We start from the raw sequence: 22,999 nt of genomic DNA on the forward strand, positions 1-22,999 counted from the left end.
TGTACAAGTGACATGAGGCAGGTATTATACAAAGGCAAATTAGATAAACACAGGTTTTAATTTTTTATGGAATTTATTGCAGGTCGCCATGTTGTGAAAACATAAGCAGATTATTCTCAATGTGTCAAATTTGTAAAATTATTAATTTACATAAGAATGTATGACCCCCATCACAAAAAACAGACAACTCCAAATCTACTCTGGAAATCTAATCGATCAAGAAGTGACTATTTGGTGACTCTCTTCTAGCAGCACAGTCTAAAGATAAGGCGGTGATGCTCACAGAACACGTGCTCGGGTGGCAATCAACCACCAGTGCAGAGAATATTCTAACGTTTCAGGGAATAGAGAAAACCAACAAATTTCTCCAGACATTGCATATTCGTGCTTTACTTAGAGATTTATAGATTCAGATAAGATTTTTTTTTTTTAGTTCAGAAAAATTCAAGACCTATTTCAGCTAAGGGTTGATCAGAGGTGATTAGTGAACCTTTAAAAACGATAAGTAGGTGTAAAAAATCTTTGGAAATAAAAATCTCTTATTCTGAATTTGCATGTGTTAGTCAAGTTATAGAATTAATCAGGTATCATTTAAAAATTTCTGAAATGCACCCCAAGGTCAGATGATGTCCTTTTATCAGAGAGAAGGCATAAAAAATACTGCCAGTTTTAAAGTAAACTTTACTCCATTGTCTCTGGTTCCTAAAGAAAAAAATCTTGTTTGTAACATAAGAAACTTACTGAATCAAATGAATGTGTTAATTAGAGTAGAAGTAAAACTGGAGAAAAAACACCTCCTGAGTGCAAAGGAAGCGCATGTATGAATTACGAATTAATCATCATAAGACAAGAACCATTTTTCCAGCAGCCCTACTACCACGGATGATATCCTCATGAGCCTGGGCAGCCTTCTCCAATGGATACTGAGAGCCTATGACTGGTCTCAACCAACCACTTTCCATTCCAGCTTGAAGGGCTGATGCAAATTGCTGAAGCTCTGCCTAAGGAAAAAAATATATATATATCTTTTGGTAGTTGGCCGTATGACTTAATTTTTAGGAACATTAGGAAACCTCAGAATCTAAGCATTATACCATATAGAGTCTCTTACAAGCATGTAGCCTTTGCCAACTTGTCCAGAATTTTAGAAAAAGTACTTTTCTAAAGGATAACCATTAAGTTCCATTTGCCTGGTACAGTGTTAATTTACAAAATACCTATTGTCTTGAAATAATTACTAATAGTATTTCCTTTCTCTCTCAAGTGTCCTGATTTTGGTAATAAATTGAATCGTTACCCTTATTTTCTTTCTGGTGTCTAGGCCTTACTCATTCCTTAGTCAGAGAACATATACTATATTTTCAGTCTAGCAGATTAGGTAAACTGTACCAATGTTTAAGTTACTAGCATTAAAATCATTTATTTTCCTACCTTGGTCGATGAGAAAAGAGTAACTCCAATTATACTAGACTCTTTGGTCATGGTGTCCCGTGGGTTTATTTCAATAGGACCTCTGCTGCCAACCACCTATTGTAAAAAAGAAAAAAAAAATGCCTATAGTTAAGACTACTGAAAAATGGTGTTAAACTGTGGTAAAACTTTGACATGGCAAAGAAAAATACTTACTATTACTCGTCCTCCATGTGACAGAAGTTTCAAGTCATTACTAAGATTTACATTAGCTAACATCTCAATAATCACATCAATCCCTTTTTCACCCACAGATTTCTATAAAATAATAATGAAGAATAACAAGTGAATAAAAACTGTAAAACAGCTATTATAATACCATATTTTATAGTAATATGTTTCAAATGACATATAAAATGCTATATTCTTATGAATAATAATGCATATTTTAAAATAATCTAATTATATAAGAATGATATAATTCCATAATACCAGCCACAACATTTAAAATGTATAAATCTATACTTGGTAAAACTGCTATGATGAAATAAAACTTACCTGAAATTTTCAGGTCCTACACTCAACTTAAGTATAAAATACTTTTTCCTTAGTTGAAAATTTCCTATCTTCAAAATGAATTTTACAAAGAAATAAATCAAAAGCCAAAATCCCTGGGGGCTCCAGTTTTTATTATTTAAAAAAAAAAGCAAAAGTAAAAAAAGTATTGGTTGCTTGTTGTTACAGAGTTTGTGTGTATATGTGCATTCAGTTTTGTTCCAAATGGTCTACCAGCTAAATGTCACACTAACTCTTTTCTATTGTGCTCTCATATATTGGTTCACATCTGCCTCTTTAAAAAAGCTAACCATATCTACATGATATTGATTCTATATTAACAACAACAAAAGAATATCAGTGCTAGGCACTGTATTAGAATGCAAAAAAAAAAAATAGATGTAAAGAGCTGAAACAAAGCTAGGAAGAAAAATAAAACTATTAACTACAGTTGTAATGCAATGGCCTACATGAGATATTACCAAAAATACTCAAGTTATAGGAAATAAAAGTTAAAAGTGTGACTGCTTGCAATGATCAGAAAAAGGTCCATAGAGACAATGTTAGCTCAGCCTTCAGGAATGAAAAGGAATTTCCTAAACAAAAGCGAAGACAAACAAAGAGAAGCCAGACAGGAGGCAGAGTAAGTCTCAATATAAGAAAAAGAAAAGTAGAGACAGGAGAAACTGAGAACACAAGGGTCAGAATACAAAGGAGCTGGTGTGTATGTTTGGGTGAGGAGCAGGGAGAAGAGGTGTAAGTTAGTCAGCTTTCTGTTACTTTAACAAATTACTTGAGATAATCAATGTATAAACAAAAGGTTTATTTTAGCTCTAAATTTTAGAGGTTTAGGTCAATGGCTTGTCATCCCATAGCTTTTGGGTAGTATCATCACAGCAGTGAGTGGGTGGTAAAGCAAGCTGCTCACCTGTGGTAGCCAGGAAGCAAAGAGAAAGTAAGGGTAAGGGCAAGACCCTAATTGCCCCCTCAAAGGCTCACCTCTACATGATGGGGAGGCTCCCAACTAGGACCTACCTCTTGAAGGCTCCACTGCCTCCCAATAGTGCCACAGGAGGAGACCTAGACCTTCACACATGAGCCTTTGGGGGACACTTAATCAAACCAGAGTACTATAGATGAGGGGATTATAAAATTTCAGATTATAAAACTGCAATGAATGACATTTTAAAGAATTTGGATTTTTAAAGCAGGTGTTCATTAACTCATGTGCCAGACACTGTTTTAGACACTGCAAGGGCAGAAGAGAACGAGAGAAATTCCTCTCCTGATAGAACTTCCATTTTAGTCTTTCTCTCTCTCTCTTTCTTTCTTTCTTTCTTTCTTTCTCTCTTTCTCTTTTTCTTTTTTCTTTCTTTCTTTCAAGAACTAAATGACTCTGGGGATGGTAGAAATGGTAGAAAAAGATATTACTAAGTCAGTTATAAGTAGTAGTCAAGGCTTAAGAAACTGAGACCTCGCCAGGCCTGGTGGCACGTGCTTGTAATCCCAGCATTTGGGAGGCTGAGACAGGAGGATCACAGGTTCACGGGCAGCCTCAGCTATTTAGGGAGGCCTTCACAACTTAGTGAGACCTTGTATCAAAATTAAAGAATAAAAAATAGGGCTGGAGGTATAGCTGAGGGGTAGAATGCCCCTGGGTTCAATCCTCAGCACCACGAAAAAAAAAAAAAAAAAAAAAAAAAAAAGAAAGAAAGAAAGAAACAGAGACCTAAACTAAGTCAAAGGTGAAAAGAACAGAGAAAAATAGGTACTTATGAAAGGCACATCAGGGATGAAACACAGAATGTGGTGATCAGCTAGCTGGGAGAGAGGGAGACTGGTGATTAAAAGAGGGGTATAAAAGCGAAATGAGGGTTTCTGTCTTAGGTGGCCTGGTAAGTCAATGCCAATGTCCAGCAGGCTGGCAACATGAAGGGATAGCACTCAGGCCAGGGGTAGTTTTGGAGGTCAGCAGCTAGCAGGTAATAACTGAAGTCATAGGAGTAAATGAGACTGGTCAGGATGAAAGTCTAGGATATAGAGAATGAGATCAGGAGGTGAAAAAACCCAAGGAACACCAATATCTAAGTAATATGAAGTGAGAGGAGATTCAAAGAGAATAATCGGGAAAGTAAGAAGAGACCCAGTTTGAAGGACAGGCTGCCAAAGTCATACAGTCCTGAAAAATCAAACAGTATGAAGACTGAGACAAGCCCAGGAGACTGGTAATTAGGGGCTTATCTGTGACCTCTGAGAAGCAGATCAAGTCACTGGAATGCAGCAAAACTGCAATGGGGTGGGGGGAGAACGTACTCACTAGTTTTTAATGAAGTTTGGTAAAGCAGAAGAAAAAAAGGTGGTGAGATAATGGAATGATGTTTTTTGAAAATAGGGAGACATAAAAGGTCAATGGAAGAGATGGAAACAACAAGAATTTATAGTCTTAAAATTAGACCATTGCTAAACAAGAACACGTATTAGCAAAATAACCATTTATATCTTCATAAATATTCTTGAAGAATGGTATCAGGAGTGAGGAATGGCTTCGATGTTCCCTGGAATGTCTACAATTTATTTTTTTTTGGTGAGACAATTCTGTGGTAATGAACTCTCACTTGTACTTTTCCTCAGTTTGTAATGACCTAGTTTACATAGTATTTGGTACCAGGGAAATTCTAATTCTTCTTAATATGAGAAAGTGCTTTGAGGATTAGCCAAGTCATTAGTGTTTAATAAATTGCTACTAGAGTACAAATTGGAAACCAAAATCTGCTTAAACTCCGTCATATGCAACAACTAACTAAATGTTACCTCACCACTTTGTATTAAGTAGTGATTAGTGCTACAAATCATCCAGTCAACAAATAAGCTTTATTCCCTGGCTAGACGGATCCAGTCTGTAATTTGTGGATATCTCACTTCCCATGGAAGTTTTATATCAGTAGAAATTATATTAAGAACACTTTATAACTACAAATGCAAAACTATAGGTTTTATTGTTTATTTATTTCTTACTTTTATTTATTTTTGCGGTATTGGGGAGGGAACCCAGGGGCATTGTACCTCTGAGCTACACCCCCAGCCCTATTCTTACTAAGCAGGTGAGGCTGTCCATGAGCTACACTCCTCCTGTCTCAGTCTTCCAAATGGCAGGATTACCAGTAGGCGCCACCATGCCTGGCAAGCTATAAATTTTATATAAATGTGGTTCAAATTAAAAGTACCAATTATTTTTAATAATTTTATAGGTACATTGTAATTATACATCAGGAGATTCAACATAATACATTCTTTTATACACTACACATCACTTGGTATATTACCTTGTGCATCCTACCCTTTCCCTTCCCCTTTCTCCCTCTCTTACATGTTAGTGAAACTGGAACTGATACCTTCATATATGAAGGTAAGATTATTTGATCTGCTTCCTTTTATAAAAAACAATAGCACCAATTCTTATAAAGACTCTAGAAAGGCTATATGTTATTTAATACACATATATGATACAGAAATGATAGTGATGGTTGACAAACTAGACATCTCTGCATTTTGAATTAAGTAAAACTTTAAAACGCATGGCTATGAAAACATACATATAGGTATAAAAAAAGCAAACTGAATAGCTTATAAATAATTTGTAAAAAAAAAGTAAGCCTTTAATAAATAATGCCTGACATTTATAAAACTGAAGAAAAATTTACCTTAATTTTATCAATATAATTAGCTTCTCTGTGATTAAATACTTCATGGGCTCCATTTTGCAAAACAATCTCTTGTCCTTCCTCAGTGCCAGCTGTTCCCAAGACCTTTAAGCCATAAGCTCTAGCAATTTGGCATGTTGCTAATCCAACCTGAAAAACAAGTACAACCCAGTAGTTACATATTTGCTGCATTCCTGCAAACACCTAATAAATATATAAAATGAACTTCAGATTATTCTAGAATTTAACCTAGAACTTAGAATGTAAAGAAACCAGAAAAACCACTAATTTCATCGAATACTTATAATAACCTATCTATCATATTAAATACTCTTCTATACATTGCTTTATTTCATCCTCAAAATGATTTTATGAAGTAAATGTTATTTTTGTCTCTATTATATAGATGATGAAGCTTAAGTTTTGAAATATAAGTACCTTGCCCAAGTCACATACAGATTCAGAGTGGAAAATGGGAGCTGGACCAAGGCAAACTGCAGAACTAGAGTTCTAACCATTGCATAGAAATGTTTGCTTAGCATCTGCTCTATGCAGAAGGTACAAGCTTTAAAGATGATCTGAACATGCTCACTGGATTTGTATGTTCTCTAATTAAATAACAAATACTAAACAGAAAATGTAAGGTCTCTACCATTTAAGTAGAAAGGCTAAGTATGTGGGCATGTTAACTAAATTATCCATATGCCACACATTTTCTGAGTGTTTCCTATGTGCTAGACATGGTATTCAGTACACAAAATTTGCCTTCTATGGAGAGGGGGATAATAACCAAAGGAGTAAAATAAATTCAGAAAACAATAACTGCTGAAACTAAAACAAAACCGGCTATTGGCTTAGAAAATGTTTGGGAGAGGGGCTATTTAGGCCATCAAGAAAGGCCACTCTGAAGAAATGAGGCTAAAGGGAGCTGAACAAGGCGCAGCGTGAACATCTGGGCTATAGGATGATGCAGGCAGAGGGCATGGCAATGGCTAGCTGGGTGAGATAGGAATGAGCCTGAGCTACTCAAAAGGCAGAAAGAAAGCTAAAGTGAGCACATGAGACAGAGTGGTAAATGAATCCCAGGGGCAAAGAGAGGCTGCATGACGCGTGACCTTGGTGGTGAGGATTTGCTCTATATTAAGAGCTCTGTAGAATCACTGCAGAGCAAAAGCAGAGGAATAGATGATCAATTGAGGCTTTAAAAAGGTCATTACAATGACATGTGTGGCACAAAGAAGGTGGGGAGAAATGGAGAAAGATTGGCAGCTGTAGTAATGGTCTAGATAAGAGACAAAGCTGGCTTGGACTAACATAGCGGCACTGAAAAAAATAAAAACAAATTCAGATATAGTTTAGAGGTAAACTGATATGATTTCGCCACAGATTAAATGTGGAAGGTAAATAAAAAGGCCAAGGATGTCTCCTAGGTCTTTGGGCATTGATTGGCTATACTAACAGTCCAGAGATGTGAAGCGTAAGGGATTCACTTGGAGCGTGCTGAGCCAGCCACACAGGGCTCACCATGGTGTTCTGTAAGCAGATGAGTACGGTATGGGTTGCAGGAGTTCAGAGGTGGGTGTAAAAATTTGAGATTTATGATCTTATAGATGATATTAAATGACACCGGCTTTGGTGAATTCACTACAATGCCAGATAATTGTGCTTAATATAAAAGAGAAATAAAAATAACTTAGATATAGCCAGGTGTGATGGCACACATTTGCAATTCCAGGACAAGGGAGGCTGAGATAGGAGGATTGCAAGTTTGCAGCCAGCCTTAGCTACTTGTGAGGCCCTCTGCAACTTGGTGAGATCCTGTTTCAAAAAAAAGAAGAAAAAATCGGGCTGTAGGTGATGCTCAGAGGTAGAATGCCCCAGTACAATATCTATCTATCTATCTATCTATCTATCTATCTATCTATCTATAATATAGATAGATAGATGAATAGATAGAAGAGGAAGTTTTAAAATAACAGAAAATATTTGATTATATGCCAAACGAATGGTACAGGTAAGTGTCACATTTAGAGCAGGGTTTCTTGACTGTGGCACACACTCTTGACATTTGGGCCATATCACTCTGTTGTGGGGGGCGACCATCTTGAGCACTACAGGATTTTTAACAGCAATCCTAGCTTCTCCTCACTAGATGTTTCTCCCTAGTATCCTCTACCCTCAGTGTGACAACCAAAAAGAAAGTCTCTAGACATTGATAAATGTCCCTGAGGGGAAAGGAGGGGTTGATGCAAAATCACCCCTTATTGATAACCACAGATGTATAGGAATGACTGGGTTGGGCCAGATAGAAAATAATTAAAATGCAAAATGATCAGAAAAACTAATTACAATTGTACTATCACAGAATTCTAGTCCTGAGATGGACATTAAAGATAGTGTGGGAATCATGGACCTGTATTCAGTGAGATTATGGCAGGGATTTGTTTCATCCAGCCAAAAAAATCAAACAAATTAAGTCCATGGAACTCACTGCCTCATGAAGGAGAGAGAAATCCAAGTAGATACACTGTGGGGTTGACACAATTGATTTTTGTCACTTTGATTTTCAATAAAAAACCACAAACCTCTAATAAAAACATATTTTTTTTGGTGTGTGTGTGTGTGTGTGTGTGTGTGTGTGTGTGTGTGTGTTACTGGGTTATACTCCCAGACACCTATTCCTATTTTATACTTTATTTGGAAACAGAGTCTCACTAAGTTGCTGAGAGCCTCACTAAGTAGCTGAGGCTGGCTTCGAACGTGTGATCCTCCTGTCTCAGCCTCCAAAGCAGTGGGATTACAAGCCTGCACCACCACGCCCGGCTATAAAAACATATTTTAACATATATCTCCTTATGCTCCACCTTAAAGGGGTACTCAGTGGCTTTCAAAAAAGCACCATTTGTTCTATTCTTCTCAACAATTCTACTAGAAATACTCTTTCAATAGATTATGTACCATTATGTGTCAGCTATTTTTCTCATATATTTTGCTAAATAAAATAAGGCACTCCCCATGGACATGTTGGGACAATGGCTGTGTGCAAATGTCCTACACCATTTTCAACACACAACATAATCCCAACAGAATTTGAATTAAATGAAGAAAGAAAGTACAAACAGTAGCCAGGCAAACCTAGCACTGTTTCCTTCTGATAGGGCAGGAAGGATCAGAAGTGCTTCACACACCAGGTCGCCAGCCCATCCCTGCCAGCCAAGGATTTAACACACTCAGGCAGCTCCGAGAACACTGTGGATTTTACCTTAAAAAAAAAATCATGGTGAAGTGCCTGGGCTTTTTACAAGAGGGTAAAGGGAATGAAAAGAGATTTTCTGTAAAATCTCTCCTTCCTACTGAAATGTTGCTCTTCTATACAGAGCACCAGGTCAACTCTAAGAAAGCCACAGCAATTTAAATAAATGCATGCGTTTGACAGACCTTCAGTTATTCAGGTTAATATTTAATTTAACCTCAAAATAGCCTCTTCAGTGAAGTTAAACAATAGGAGTTTTTGACATGGTTTATCTGCCATATGTCCTCAAGCTCCTCCAAAGAAAATATTGGCGTTTTTTCAGTAAGTACCCTGATCTCTGGATTTCTTTAGAATTTATATATTTGAGCTATATAGGAATCTAGGTATGAAACTTTGTTATTCATCTATTAAAGAAATAGACAAAATGGACTATTTCCCCTGAATTCCCTGTCTGCCTTTAGAGGTAAATCCACATTTTCAGGATACCACTCTCATTATTCAGGGCATAATATGCCATGAAATAGGATGCTTTTTTCAATCTGCTCCCTGGAACACACAGTGCTCTCAAAGGGTTAACCAGCTTGCTCAAGGTGAGCTATCTTGCCCTAGGCCCTTTATTATAAAAATGCAAAATCTTGTCTTCAAAATTTCCAAAGCCTCTACATGCAAGATAGAGGTCATGTGGATTTCTTGTTAAATTCCAACCTCAGAGCTCTAACTTTTCCTCTAAGCTCCTCAGAGGCAGATTGGCAGGCAGGTTCTTGAAGAGGTTTCTGACAGGCCTGTGCAGGGCGATTTCCACGAAGGGCTTATGTTACAAGTTCTGAGCACCCCCCCTCCCCAGCATTAGCATTTTAAGCCATGGGTTGTGGTGTTAAGGACACAGCTGTATACTGTGCACTCCATGAATGTCATCAAAGCGCAGCAGGCAAGCGGTGGAGGGGAGATAGAAAGGACTATGAATTCACAGTGAGGCTTTGCAGAAGCCGTCTGGGGCGACACAGGTAAAGCTCTAATGAGCCTTATTTCCTTATCTAAGAGAATATGGAATTACTATTAACCTTTAGAACTGTTTAAAATTCTAAATAAATATTCTTGCAACATATGCTGCTTGAAGGCAAAAAAACAAGGCCAGTTCATCTTGGTCCACGCCCATTATAGGTAGAAAACCTAATACATACATTATGGTGAGGTGCTCTACTGAATTTATTAACAAGAAATGCTCAAGTATTGACAAAGAATCACCTTCAGCACATCAAATTCAGAAAAGCTTCAATACACAAACGGGTGAAAAAACACCCTAGACTGTTAGTTTGGCTTTTAAAGAATGACTTAAAGAACTATAATGTAAAACTCATAAATCTAACCTCATTTAAACACAAACCTAAAAATACTTACTCCTCCACTAGCCCCATGAACCAAAACACTTTCTCCAGCTTTCGCACGGGCACTGCAAAAGAAAGCATCACTTTATTCTTTGAAGCCAATTAAGTTGTGTTTTTTATGGTCTTTAAGAAATTTCTTAGTCTAGCTAATGTTTCTTAAAGAGCAAATGTACCCTGATATGTAGCCCCAAATATTCCCCAAGCTCCGTGGGATCAAACAATGGCTCTTCAGAGCTACAGATAAAAGAAAATTTTCAAATCATTTATCCACTCAGCAAATGTTAATTGGGAATCACTGTGTGCCAGGCGCTGTCCTGGACCAGGCCCCACAACACGGTGCCACTTCCGAGAGGCTGAAGTCCATGGGGACACTGAGGGGGACAGCTGAGCTTAGAGGAACTGGAGCCTCTCTCTCTGGGCAGGCTGATTCCAGCTCAGTCTTTACTCTGTGGTCCAGAGCAAGGCCCAAACAAACAGAGCAGCAAGGCTATTCTTGGCTCAGGGTAAGAAAATATTTTTGTTTCTCCATGCCTCTGAGCTCTCACTTATTTCAGAAAGCAGTGCTGAGTCAGCAAAGGACTAAAATAAATCCTGTTACAAAGGCTCCCATGTCACCTCCTAAAATGTCCAGCTCCTCTAGTGCACTGACATATTCTTCACTTCTGGTTCAGACTACTACTACGTTGCTATCGCACTATCCAGGAGCAGGCAGCAGGCAGGGAGGGAGTGCTGCACTATTCCAGATGGGCTAATGTCATAGGCAGCAGCTGCCCAGGATCCAGATCTGCCTCTCATTTCCTAGAACGAGTTGGAGTGACCCCTCTCCAGAGACATGGAGCTCAGGCTGGAGTGAGACCTGGAGCTTGGCCACTGGCTATGTGTCTACCGCTGATAAAGGGCAGTAAAGGGTCATAAATTGCAGCTCCCAGCCGTGCATGGTGGCACATGCTTGTAATCCCAGTACTTGGGAGGCTGAGACAGGAGGATCGTAGGTTCACAGCCAGCCTCAGCAACTTTGTGAGGACCTCTGTAACTTATTAAGAACCTGTTTCAAAATAAAAAATAAATAAATAAATAAATAAAATAGGGCTGGAGTGTAGCTTGGAGGTAGAATGTCCCTGGGTTCCGCCCCCAATAACATGTTAAAAAAAATGCATCTCCCTTCCACACCCTTGCTTGGCAATAAGAGTTTGAGAAATGAGTTAAATGATGAACTGAGATCATTAGTACCAAAAATACTGCACATTCTCAAAGTAAAATAAAAATATACAGGATTACTAACATCATACTAAAAGGCATGAGATAATCTCCAATTAATTTTTCTAAAAATCTTATCTGCAACCCCTCAAACACTAGAAACATGCTCTCCTAAACCCCCAGGCCTCCAATGAGTGAGAAAAAAGCAAGCAAACCCTCTCCTGCATCCCCCCTGCTCTGATCATTCTGTCCCTGAGCAGAGTCACTGTGATGATTAATTTCATAAATCAGCTTTCATGGGCCAAGGTGCCTCATATTAGTTCAAACATCATTCTGGATGTTCCTGTGAAGGTGATTTTTTTTTTATGAGATTAACATTTAAATTGGTAGTGTCTAAGTAAAGCAAGTTACCCTTTAAAAAGTGTGGGTGGGCCTCATCCAATCAGTTCAAGGCCTGCACAGAATACACTGACCTCCCTTAAGCAAGAGGGAACTCTGCTAGCAGACTGCCTGTGGACATAAAGTGTGACTCTTCCTGAATCTCCAGCCTGCTGGCCTCTCCCACTAAATTTTAGACTTGTCACACTTCCATTATTTCATGAGCCAATTCCTTAAGATCAATCAACATATGTGTCTGATTGATAAATTTTAAGAAATGTATACACAGATATAAATACACACATACACACCCTATTAGTTATGTCCCTCTGCGGAACACTGGCGATACCGTGTGCATGTGCACACACACACACACACACACACACACACACACACACACTCACACCTTTTGGTTCTGTCTCTCTGGAGACCACTAGCTAACAGTCATCTTTCCCTGGAGCTCAACAGACATGGGGCCTGGCTGTCCATGTTGCTGGCTCCTACTGTCTCCTTGTCACTGAAAGCTCTTGCACCTAGCACAGATCTCTTACACCTCAAACCCAGTCCTACCCTAGGAGGTCTCCACATTCACCAAGAAGAAAACCCAGTACCACACTTCCTGAACTGTCTTTCTTGCACATCACTTGCTATTCCAGGATAAATCTGGTAAATGCCAGCAGCCATTCCACCTGCGAAGTATCAGACACCAATAAACAGTACTGGGGCAGTGATGTCCCACCTCATTCTAAAAGCTCCCACTCTCTGAATGCCTTTTCTCTGACTTCACAGGGATCACTCTCTCTGGCTCCACTTCTGCCCTCTCTGCTCTTGGCCTCATTCCCTCCCCTCCACAGCCTGAGCCCCACAGCAGAGGACCTGGGCTCCTCTCTCCCTTCAGTGCTCATAGTCCCTTTGCACCAGTCAATTTTGCCACTAGTCAATATTCCAGCCCTGGATTAATGTTAAAACCCAATTGCTTTGAAACTTTATCCAAATGGCTAAGTACTATAAAAGAAAATCCTATGACACTGTGTATCTTGTGTCCTTCAGCTCTAGTTCTCGAAAGATTGTTTTGTATCCTACTTGATTGTGCAAAGTGAAGCTATCACATACAAGCTCACCAGCACCCCCACAATGTTCCCATAATTACAGTATCTTCTACTCCTCTGGCTGTTGTAAGTGAGCTGTCCTTTTGATATCTGGAGCCCATCTCTCTAGTACATCCTAAGTTCTTTTTTATCTTGCCTTATGCAAGTTTCATCAGTCACCCCTCTCCCTCTGTGAGATACTTTCTCAGTTGTAAACATGTTTAAGCCTTGTCCATCTATATTATTATTATTATTATTTTTTGGTATCTGGGATTAAACTGAGGAGCATTCTACCTCTGAGCCACAACCCTAGTCCTATTTTATTTCTTATTTTGAAACAAGGTCTTTCTTGCTAAGTTGCTGAGGCTAGTGTAAGATACTTCTGTCTTTTGCGCCACTATACTGCCTTGTCCATCCTAAAAAACAAACAACAAACAAAAAATATTGTCCCCATGCTATGCTTAAGTAATCATCTACTTGCTCCTTCCTGCTTTCACTATTATTTTAGAGTGCACTCCATTCAAAAAAGACATTTCTTCTTTCTCTCTCAAAATAACCAAACTTCTGTCCCACCCAAAATGATTGAATTAAAGTCATCAAGCATTTCTAAATTTCTAAGTACAACTGTTTCTCTGAAGAGCTCACTGCCGTATTTGACAGACAGCCTCCGTCCTCATCAGCTAGGTCAACGGCTACTCCTAACACTCCCAACACAGATGCCATCCTATGAGCTCCACAGCCATTCCTTCTTTAATTCTCACCACACTGCTAGAAGGCAGGTGCTATTATTATCCATGTTTTCAAGTCAGTAAACTACAGGTGAGATGTGGAAGTCACTTTACCAAAGTCATATAGAGGATACTGGATGAAGACAGTGCTCTGGCCCTGGTCTTTCGTCTTCCAAGTGCACGGGCTTACTGGATGTTTACTGAATACCATGCCCTCCACATTCTCTTGGCTTTGGGTTCTACTCCCTTCAGTTCCCTGAGGATGCTGTCTGCTTTGTCTGACCACAGTGATGTTTGAAGGGGTCCAACTCCCACTCCCCAGGCAGTCTGTATCCCTTCCCATCTGGTCTACTCTCACCCACAAGCTGACACTGTGGCATCTGTACCTCCAGCCTTCAAGCTCCAGCTCTCTGAGCCCACAGGCTACTGAACTTCTCCATTGGGATGTCTGTCTCAAAATTTCAAGCTCAAAACAGAACAGTTTTCCTTCAAGGCTTTCTTTTCTTTTTTCTTCTTTTCTTTGTCACAGTTATGCATTACCCAAGCTAGAAAGCTCCAAGTATCCTTAAGTTCTCCCTTTTGCTTGTTATACACCTGCAGACAATCACCAGATATGCCTGTCCTAAATACTTGTCTTTCCTTCTCCACTTCTACTATGATTGGGACTCTGGCACACCAGTATTTTGTCTAGAAGAGACTCCTGCAGAACCTTCCTATCTCTTCCTCCTCTTGTCCTCAAATCCGTTCTTCACACAACAGATAAGCAATCTCAATAAAACAGTTTAACAATAGCATTCCCCTGAAGAACACATTTCATGACACCCAGTCGCTTATGGAGCAACGTGAGCTCTACCATCTGGCTTTCCACAATCATGAGGGTAGCTGACATTTATTGAGAGATTATGCTTCAATCTTATTCCTTGTCACTCTGCCTTGAAATTGTCTATCTAACAAAGCCAAATTGCAACAGCTTTCCTCAACACCACGCTGTAAGCCCTGCCACATCATACTGTTCCCATGATTGAGAATGTCCTTGCCTTTCCTTACCCAGGCAAATTCACTCTGATCTTCTACTAATGCCTGGGAGATCTGATCAAAATGTAAATTCTAGGTCCAGTGGGTCTGGGTTAGGGCTGCCTACTGTACATTTAATTGCTGCCCTGTGATTCTAATGGGAGAAGAGGATTTTGAACCGTGGCTTTCACACAGTCTGAGTCTTATAGTACACTCTAGGACATTGCACCTCCTCACCACAGGTGCACCCCTTATGATCCCATAAATTCCTACAGACATTTTACCACTGCACTTTCTACATCGCATAGAAATGTTACTGCTCTTATATCTATTTTCTTCAATAGACTGTGAGCATCTTGAAGATGGTATTTGCTCTGCTTTGTTTCCCCAGTGACTAAGACATTCACCCAAATTAGCAGTTTCCATTCCATAAATGTTTAGTGGTAAATAATTAGTAACCCAAAGTGATAGATGCATGAATGAATGACAGGAAGGAAGATGGTTAATGTTGCCCTCCTTTGGCACTGGCTGTAAAACTTACAAAGTGTGTCATTACCTGTGGAACAGAGCTCGGTAGGCAGTAAAGTAGGGGATACCAATGGCAGCTCCTTGTTTAAAGTCCAGGTTTCCAGGCAGTATGTAAACGGTATGATCGGCTGCGAGAGCATACTCTGCATAAGCCCCCGAGATTGTGCTGGTACTGAAGACCCGGTCGCCTTTCTAGGGAAGAGATGAATTAATTAATATATATACTGCAGCTTCAAAATTATATCAGGGTGGTTATCATCCTTTGTAATACAACCTTCATAACAACAAATAACTATTTATATATTGTTTTATACATCTTAGGAGCTCATACATGTAACTCAAAAATATTGAATATTTTTAATGTCTTAGTAAAAGGAAATGAAAAGAAAAATTAAAGGGAATAGAGAAAACAAAAGATGGAGAACCTCTTGATTAGCATAATGATGATGTTTTGCCTTTATAGAAAGCCTGATCCCATCGGATCTTCGCAACTACCTATGCAAGGTGGGCATATTAATATCTCTACTCTAATCCCACTATACAGATGAGGAAACTAAGGTACAAAGAAATTATTTAATTTCCTCAAATCAAGCACTTGGTAAATAACAGTAGGTATAAACTATTATTTTTTTGTGCAGACTACCAGGGAGAAGAAACAAATGTAGTGTTTCTTCCACACACAAACATCTGTTCTGAATCCTTTCCACTAACTCCTTTCTCTCTGAATTCTCATCACTTTTCATATGGAATTCCCCCAAAGCAGGAAACTCTGCCAGAATCCTTACAGCAGGATAAAGCAAGACAGGCTTCCTCACTTGTCATAGCACTAGAAATTCTCAGTAAATGTCACTGGGCTCTTGCTATTGAAAAGCACATGAATGACACTAGGTCCAAACCATTTGTATGCCAGGATAAATCAAACTGCCCACCATAACCACCTATCCTAAATCTGTAATCTTGAAAAAGGCAAACAATCAAGGCAATGACTGCTCAGTATACTTTATCTGGTCCTATACTAAAGAAATCTAGACAAGTACCAACATTTTGCAGTGGGACAGAAATGTGAAAAGATTGAAAAGGTATCCAAGAATCAAAGACAAACATCATCACTCAATAGTATGTCCTGTAAATGGTGAAATATAACTAGATTGAGACTAATCCTATTTTTATAGCTGAAAAACATGTTGAATTGATCTAAATATAATTCCACCATTTACTAAGAATTCAGCATATGGAAAGTACTATTTTGAGTTCTGTGAGAGATATTAATAGCATTGTACTCTCCGTAATCTTAAGCACCCTAAACTCTTAAGAAGAGAGAGAAGAACGGAAATAATTATAAATCAAGGTAAACATTATGAGCCATCAAAGACAGGTCCAAGATAAAATATTATGTCTAAGTTTAGAAAACTAAGGAACTGTTCCACTGAGAAGCTAATATTTGAGGAAAGTCTTGAAGGATAGAGTGATATTTTGAAAACAGAATTGGGAAGAGTCGACATGGATAAAGGAAACAGAGTTACCAAAGGAGTAGAAATAGGAATGAAGGCTGAGACAGTACATGCATTTATTCCCAATAAGTAAGTAAGTAGTCTCTCATGTGATAGTGACAGTTTGGGGAGATAAAATGGAAAGAAATTAAAGTACGAATACAAAATCACTTGAATCCACGTTTATAAGTTTCCATTTAATTCTATCAAGCAGAAGGACCAACATGAACAAGGAGGCAGACCTGAGAGAGCATGAGATGTGCAGGGAAGAATAATCCATTCATTGTGAAGGAATAAATAGTGAAAAGGATCAGGATATTATAATTAGAGGCTAGAGAAGGGAAAGCATGAAATGTCTCATTCCACAACAATAAGCTATATCATCAATACCCTGATATCTACAAGGAGCTGATATGAGAGTTAAAGTAGGTATTATAAAACACTCAGAATTATATGCTAGAAAATGATTCTTCCTAGAGTAAGGTTAGAATCCAGGGGAAAGGAGAGTATTAAGTCTCTATTATAGAAGTCCAGGTCAGTGTAGTTAAGTAGGTAAGACACCCTGAACTAAAGTATAGGCACTGGGCATGGAAAGAGGAGGGAGAAATTGTAAGGGAAAAAGAAAGAAAGGAGACTGTCATGAGGCTCAAGCCCAGAACTCACTGAGGTAGTCACACAGAGAGGAGCAAACCTGCAGTGGGAAAAGATGAGCTCAGTTTTGGATCCAATGGATAAGAGGTTCCTGGAGACTGACCGTGTGGGTGCAGTGCTCTTCAACAGAAGTTTCTGTGATGGTGGGAATGTTCTACATTCGCACTGAAGAGTTGGGCGGGAGCTAATGGGACTGTCAAGCATTTGAAGTGTTGGTAATATGACTTAGGAAACTGGATTTTCAATTTTAACTTAAGTTCATTTGATTTGAATTTTTTAAATTTTCACAAGAGGTCACTTGGCTTTTTGGCCATCTGGATCCCAGAGCTCAGTAGAAAATTCTAAGCTAAAGATATCGCATAGGATAATAGAAGCAAAGGGAATGTATGCTGTGTTCCCCGTAAAGAAGGTACAGCATACAGAAAGCAGAGGTTTCATTGAGACCTCTGAGACTGAGTCCCAGGACCCAAGATTTGAAGAGAATCCACAGAAAAAGAGGTCTGAAAAAGAATGTCCAGAGAGGAATGGGAGAGGACAGGAGAAAATAATGTCAGAGATGCTGAAAAAATGTTGTTTTTTTTTTTTTTAAGAAAAAGTGAAGTGTCTGAGAGTGTCAAATGTCACTGGGAAGTTAAGAAGGATAATGACATAAAAGGGCCCATTAACTCCAGCAATATAGAGGCCATTAGTGACATTAGCAAGAATCATTTCAGTAGAGCGATGGGAGCAGAAGCCAGATTGCCACAGGCTGAGAAGTGGAAAGCTGTATGAATTGGCCTCTCTTCCTGTACAGGGGCATGTTAATCTTCTCTGTCTCAGCCCAATTTTGGTAAATGTGCTGCCAAAGTTGAGCAGGTCAAGAAATTATGAGGAAAGATGCTAGAACATGAGTATGCTATGAATATGCTCTCTGTGCTTGATGTGTCTTTTGGTATATAAATAACAAAAGCCCTGACCATAATACTTTCAATGGCCTTGGTCTGACTCACAGCTCTCAAACTACACAGTGACATTGCATGTTATGTTTCATTTAGTCTATAAAAGAATTAATGTTCTCTTCATCTTGAAAAACTAAATTTGTCAAAGGAAATAAAACTTATGTTGCCTTGTGTACTTCTAAGAGTTGAAAATCGTATAATTTCCTTAACTCTTTTCTTTACTTACATATTTCTATTAAATTGAAATGACCATGGTCTGTTCTGTAGAGATGTCAAGATACAGAAACCATTCAACATTTATGCACATCAATGCAAATAAACAAAGCCCCTGGATAAGAAATCGTTTCTTTTTTGACTAGAGGAGTCCCCCAAGTGGTAAAAAATGTGTAATGGGCCCTTTGAAAGCCTTAAATAGAGAGATGTTTTAAAACCATGTTAAAATATTTTTTTAAAAACTACTAAGGCAAACTAAAAATAATTTTAAAATGTAATACCTTGAAAGCAGATACTTTATCTCCAACAGACTCTATTATTCCAGCTACATCAGTCCCAGGAGTATAGGGTAAGCGTGGTTTTACATTATGAGTACCTGTGCGAATATATGTTTCCACTGGGTTTATACCACATGCATGAACTTTGATTAGAACCTAAAATGACAATGTATTTTAGTTACAGGGAGCATGTAGGCATTCATTCAGGATTTTATGAGAGCTATAAATATGGAGAAAACAAAACAAACAAATCCTTTCCTTCAACCAGCTCATACTCTAATTTTGCATCCAACATGTAAATCAAAAAAGAAGAGTGGTTTATGTGCTATATTTAAAAGATATGGAGGCCGGGCGTGGTGGCGCACGCTTGTAATCCCTGAGCTTGGGAGGCGGAGACAGGAGAATCGTGCAGGTTCGAAGCCAGCTGCACTGACTTAAAAGACCCTGTTTCAAAAAAAAAAAAAAAAAAGTATAAAATAGGTCTGGGATTGTAGCCCACAAGTAGAAGGACTTCCAGGAGCCCCAGTACCACCAAGAAAATAAATAAAAGATATGGAGAAAACAGTTGAAGAAATAGTTGAGGGGATGTGTGGCAGAGAGCTCTAGGTGTTCACCAAACCTACTTCCTCTTCTTCGTAGGCACATAGAAGGGAACATTACTTCTTGGCCTCCTTCAATTGTGTAGCCAAAGGACTCAGTTCTAGCCAGTGGAATATAAGCAAAGGTAATATAAGAGCCACTTGCAGACATGGCCAATAAAAACTTCCCAAGGTACTCTACACTGAAAACCTCAGAGCTCAGGTGCTGAAGGCAGAAGAGACAGATAATGAAACTGGGACCTGATGTCACGGTTAGAAGAGAGCTGCTCACCAACTCTTTAAAATTTGGGAAATGATTTTCTATTGTTGAATCACTGAGATATTTATTTATTTATTTATTTATTTATTTATTTATTTATTTTTGGTACTGGGGATGGAACCCAGGGGCATTCTACCTCTGAGCTACAGGTCTAGCCCCATTTTTTATTCTTTATTTTTAAACAGGGTCTCACTGAGTTGCAAAGGGCCTAAGAAGCTGAGGTTGTCCCTGAACCATGATCCTCCTGTCTCAGCCTCCCAAGTGCTGGGATTACAAGTGTGTACCACCACGCCCGACTCAACCATCGAGATTTTGAGGCTACATCTATTAGAGAAGATAATTGTACCTAAATACAAAGTGATTATCACTGCTGTAAGAGTAAGGGAAGGCCTTGCAAAGGAAGTAGTATTTGAGTTAGGCCTTAAATGATGAGTAGAAATTCTATAGAAATGAGAGAGAATGGATATTTTAGGTCAAAGGAAGGAACAATATGTACAAAGAGAGAAGGAATGAAAAGGACTCTTGAGGAAACTGGATATAGTTTGATGTTGTTACAGCCAGTCTATTACAGGAGAGAGAAAAAATAAATCTGTAAAGACAGGTCATAGCCAAACTATGAAAACTCTCATTCGGCTTGCTAAGGAAATTAGACTTTGGAATCATGGAAGGTACAATAATAAAAATACATAATACTAAATCAAAAAATATTGTTAAAGTCACTGAAGATGATTAAATTTCACAATTAAATTCTCTTAAATCATCCATGAAAAAGTACGAATGCCGAAGGAAATTGTCTTCCCACCATGAGCAAAATAAAAACCACGGAAGTTAGCAGTAGAAAAACATATTCGAAACCACTTATGGCTCCATTCAGAAAAATCCAATTATTTTACTACATCATTGATTCTCAACTTCAAAAAATTTCTTATAATCAGAAGTTATTGCTTTTCATAGGTCTACTTCCCTAATTATTAGCTTTCTGTTAATTTTGTCAGAGTTCATGCATATAAACAGTATGAACTCTGTCCTAATTCAGTGCTTTATAAATCATTGTGAGCCTGCTTCTGTTGAATATTAACTTGATGTGCTACAGTCTCACATACAGTATAATCATTTCCTGAGTAAAGTAATTATTTCCACCTGATGTTCTTTTGGAACTGGTACTACAATATCCGACTGGAGTTTCAGCACTTCTGGTCCACCAAATTCAAAAACTCTAATAGCTCTCATCAACTTCTGTCCAGTTGCCATGGTGATCTAAATACCAAGAAAAAAATTAATATATTGTCATATTGTATCTAGGCTATCACTGTGTTTTTTCCCCCAAAGAGGTCTGATCAAACAATTTTTCAAACAACAATTTAAATCATGAGCTTACCACTGATCTCATTTCATGTTTAAGGACCTTTCATCTTACAAATCCTTCAGCTACAAAGCAAAATACTTCATACTACTTCCTGTGGTGATTCGGTGCCTTCAACAAGGGAATCAAATATGCAAACAAAAACATCTGGATAGACAGAGCAGGATGCCATAGATTAGGTCCTCTTTATGTAAGCTCGGGTTGCAACATCTTGGAAATTTTATGAGCTAATATAGGATGTATTAACATCAGGTGAATAGACCTTTTGTGAGGATTATAAAATATTTCCAATATAGAGAGAAGTAAAAAGAACTGAATAAAACACATTTATGCCTAGCTTGAACAAATCTTTAGCATTTTAAAAACCTAAAACAGAACTTCCAGGAAGATGGCGACGGAGAAAAGCAGAGCTTATGAGCCCTGCTAACAACCAATCTCTTACCACAAAATCAGTGCCCTTCATAGCCAGAAAACACCATCAGCAAAGAAACAAAAAATGTAAATACAAGGGACAGAGAAAAAGAGGGCTGATAAAACGAGACACCAGAAAGAAAACAGACTGCAGTGCCGCGGCCAGAGCCACAGCGCGGAGCGGTGCAGGCACCATCTTCCCTGGCAGCACTAGGCTCCAGAGAGGAGGGGGACTCAGAACGGAGCTCAGAACCACTGAGGAGATACACCGGCCTCATGCCCAAGGACGCAGCAGCAGCGCCTTACTGCTGGTGGCAGTGGTGAGTTCACCGGACAGCACAAGACCAATGCACTCAACAGCCTACCAGGCTCCAGAGAGGGGCGGTGGACAGCGAGCCAAGGTGAGCCGCTGCGGATCAGCCGGGCGGTATACAGCAGTTTTTTCCACGCAGGGAGCGTCTAAAGCTCCCAGGGGCTGGGCTAAGCACACCCTGCAGGGACTCAGAGCAGAGCACAAAAACAGAGAAGAAATACACCAGCCTCACGGCCGAGGGTGAAACAGCAGCACTATATTGCCACTGGCGGCAGAAGCAGCAAATTCACCGAGTCCATCAGCGCACTCAACAACAGTGAGTCAAATTGCGGCCTCTAGAGGAGAAATCCCAGTACTGCACTCCCAGGGACTTGACCCAGTGGGGGAGTGGTGGTGGCAGAGTTATCACATCATAGTCACAACTCCCAGCAGGAGAACGCCCAACCTGGCACTCCCCCATGGTCTAAAGCAGCCTCAATTGACGCCCTGGGTCTGAGACTTTGCGATACAACCCAGTAAAGGAGTGCTGGTGACTGAGATACCACAGACTCGAGATCTAGAGCACCTTAAGTGAAGTCGTAGTGACCCAGGGAAGAACCCAGAGAAGGCACAAACTTACGAAATCATGGAAAAGAGGAATAACAATGGAGCAATGAATGCCCACAACCTCACAACATCAGAACCCAATAAAACAGAAATTCAGAGATTTCTAGAAGATCAAATCAGGAAAATAACTGTAGAAATAATAGAGGTGTTTCGAAAAGAATTCAGAGAGAGCCAAAAAGAGATAAAGGATGCAATTAATGAAGTAAAGGCCTCAATTCAAAGTACAAACAACCGACTAGACCACATGGAGAATAGAATCTCACTCTTAGAAGATGAGCAATCCAAAAATGAATGCATAGTTTCTAATCTAGAAAAAAATATCCGACAGCAAGAATCTGACATTGAAGAAATATGGGCCCATTTTAAGAGAGCTAACCTAAGAATAATTGGAATAGAGGAGGGAAAAGAAAGTGAAACCAAAGGGATCAACAATCTCTTCAAGGAAGTAATAGCAGAAAATTTTCCAAACATAGAGCAAGAGGTTGATACACAGGTCCAGGAAACTTATAGAACTCCCTTTAGACAGGATCAGAGAAGAGGTTCCCCACGCCCCATAATTGTCAAAATGACCAATGTGGAAGCCAAGCAGAGAATCTTAAAGGCAACAAAGACAAAGGGCCAAGTGACATTCAGAGGCAAAC

At 39.1% G+C, this 22,999-nt stretch overlaps 1 protein-coding gene across 2 annotated transcripts; it reads right to left on the reverse strand.

The window, feature by feature from the left end:
* Window positions 1-839: 839 nt before the first annotated feature.
* On the reverse strand, window positions 840-21,164 carry CRYZ (crystallin zeta; the record flags this gene model as incomplete). Of its 2 annotated transcripts, XM_080692725.1 has the most annotated exons (9): window positions 840-1,001; window positions 1,432-1,527; window positions 1,627-1,728; window positions 5,667-5,816; window positions 10,318-10,369; window positions 15,266-15,429; window positions 18,811-18,963; window positions 20,806-20,922; window positions 21,120-21,164. In XM_080692725.1, 8 exons carry the CDS (start codon window positions 20,914-20,916, stop codon window positions 840-842), a joined length of 990 nt encoding a protein of 329 aa, XP_080548851.1. The 2 variants fall into 2 exon arrangements, with proteins under 2 accessions (XP_080548851.1, XP_080548850.1); XM_080692724.1 differs by lacking the exons at window positions 1,627-1,728; window positions 21,120-21,164 and having other exon boundaries at window positions 20,806-20,916.
* Between the last annotated feature and the right edge of the window lie 1,835 nt (window positions 21,165-22,999).

Source organism: Muscardinus avellanarius (genome assembly GCF_963383645.1).
Source record: "Muscardinus avellanarius genome assembly, chromosome: 3".
NCBI classification, from domain to species: domain Eukaryota; kingdom Metazoa; phylum Chordata; class Mammalia; order Rodentia; family Gliridae; genus Muscardinus; species Muscardinus avellanarius.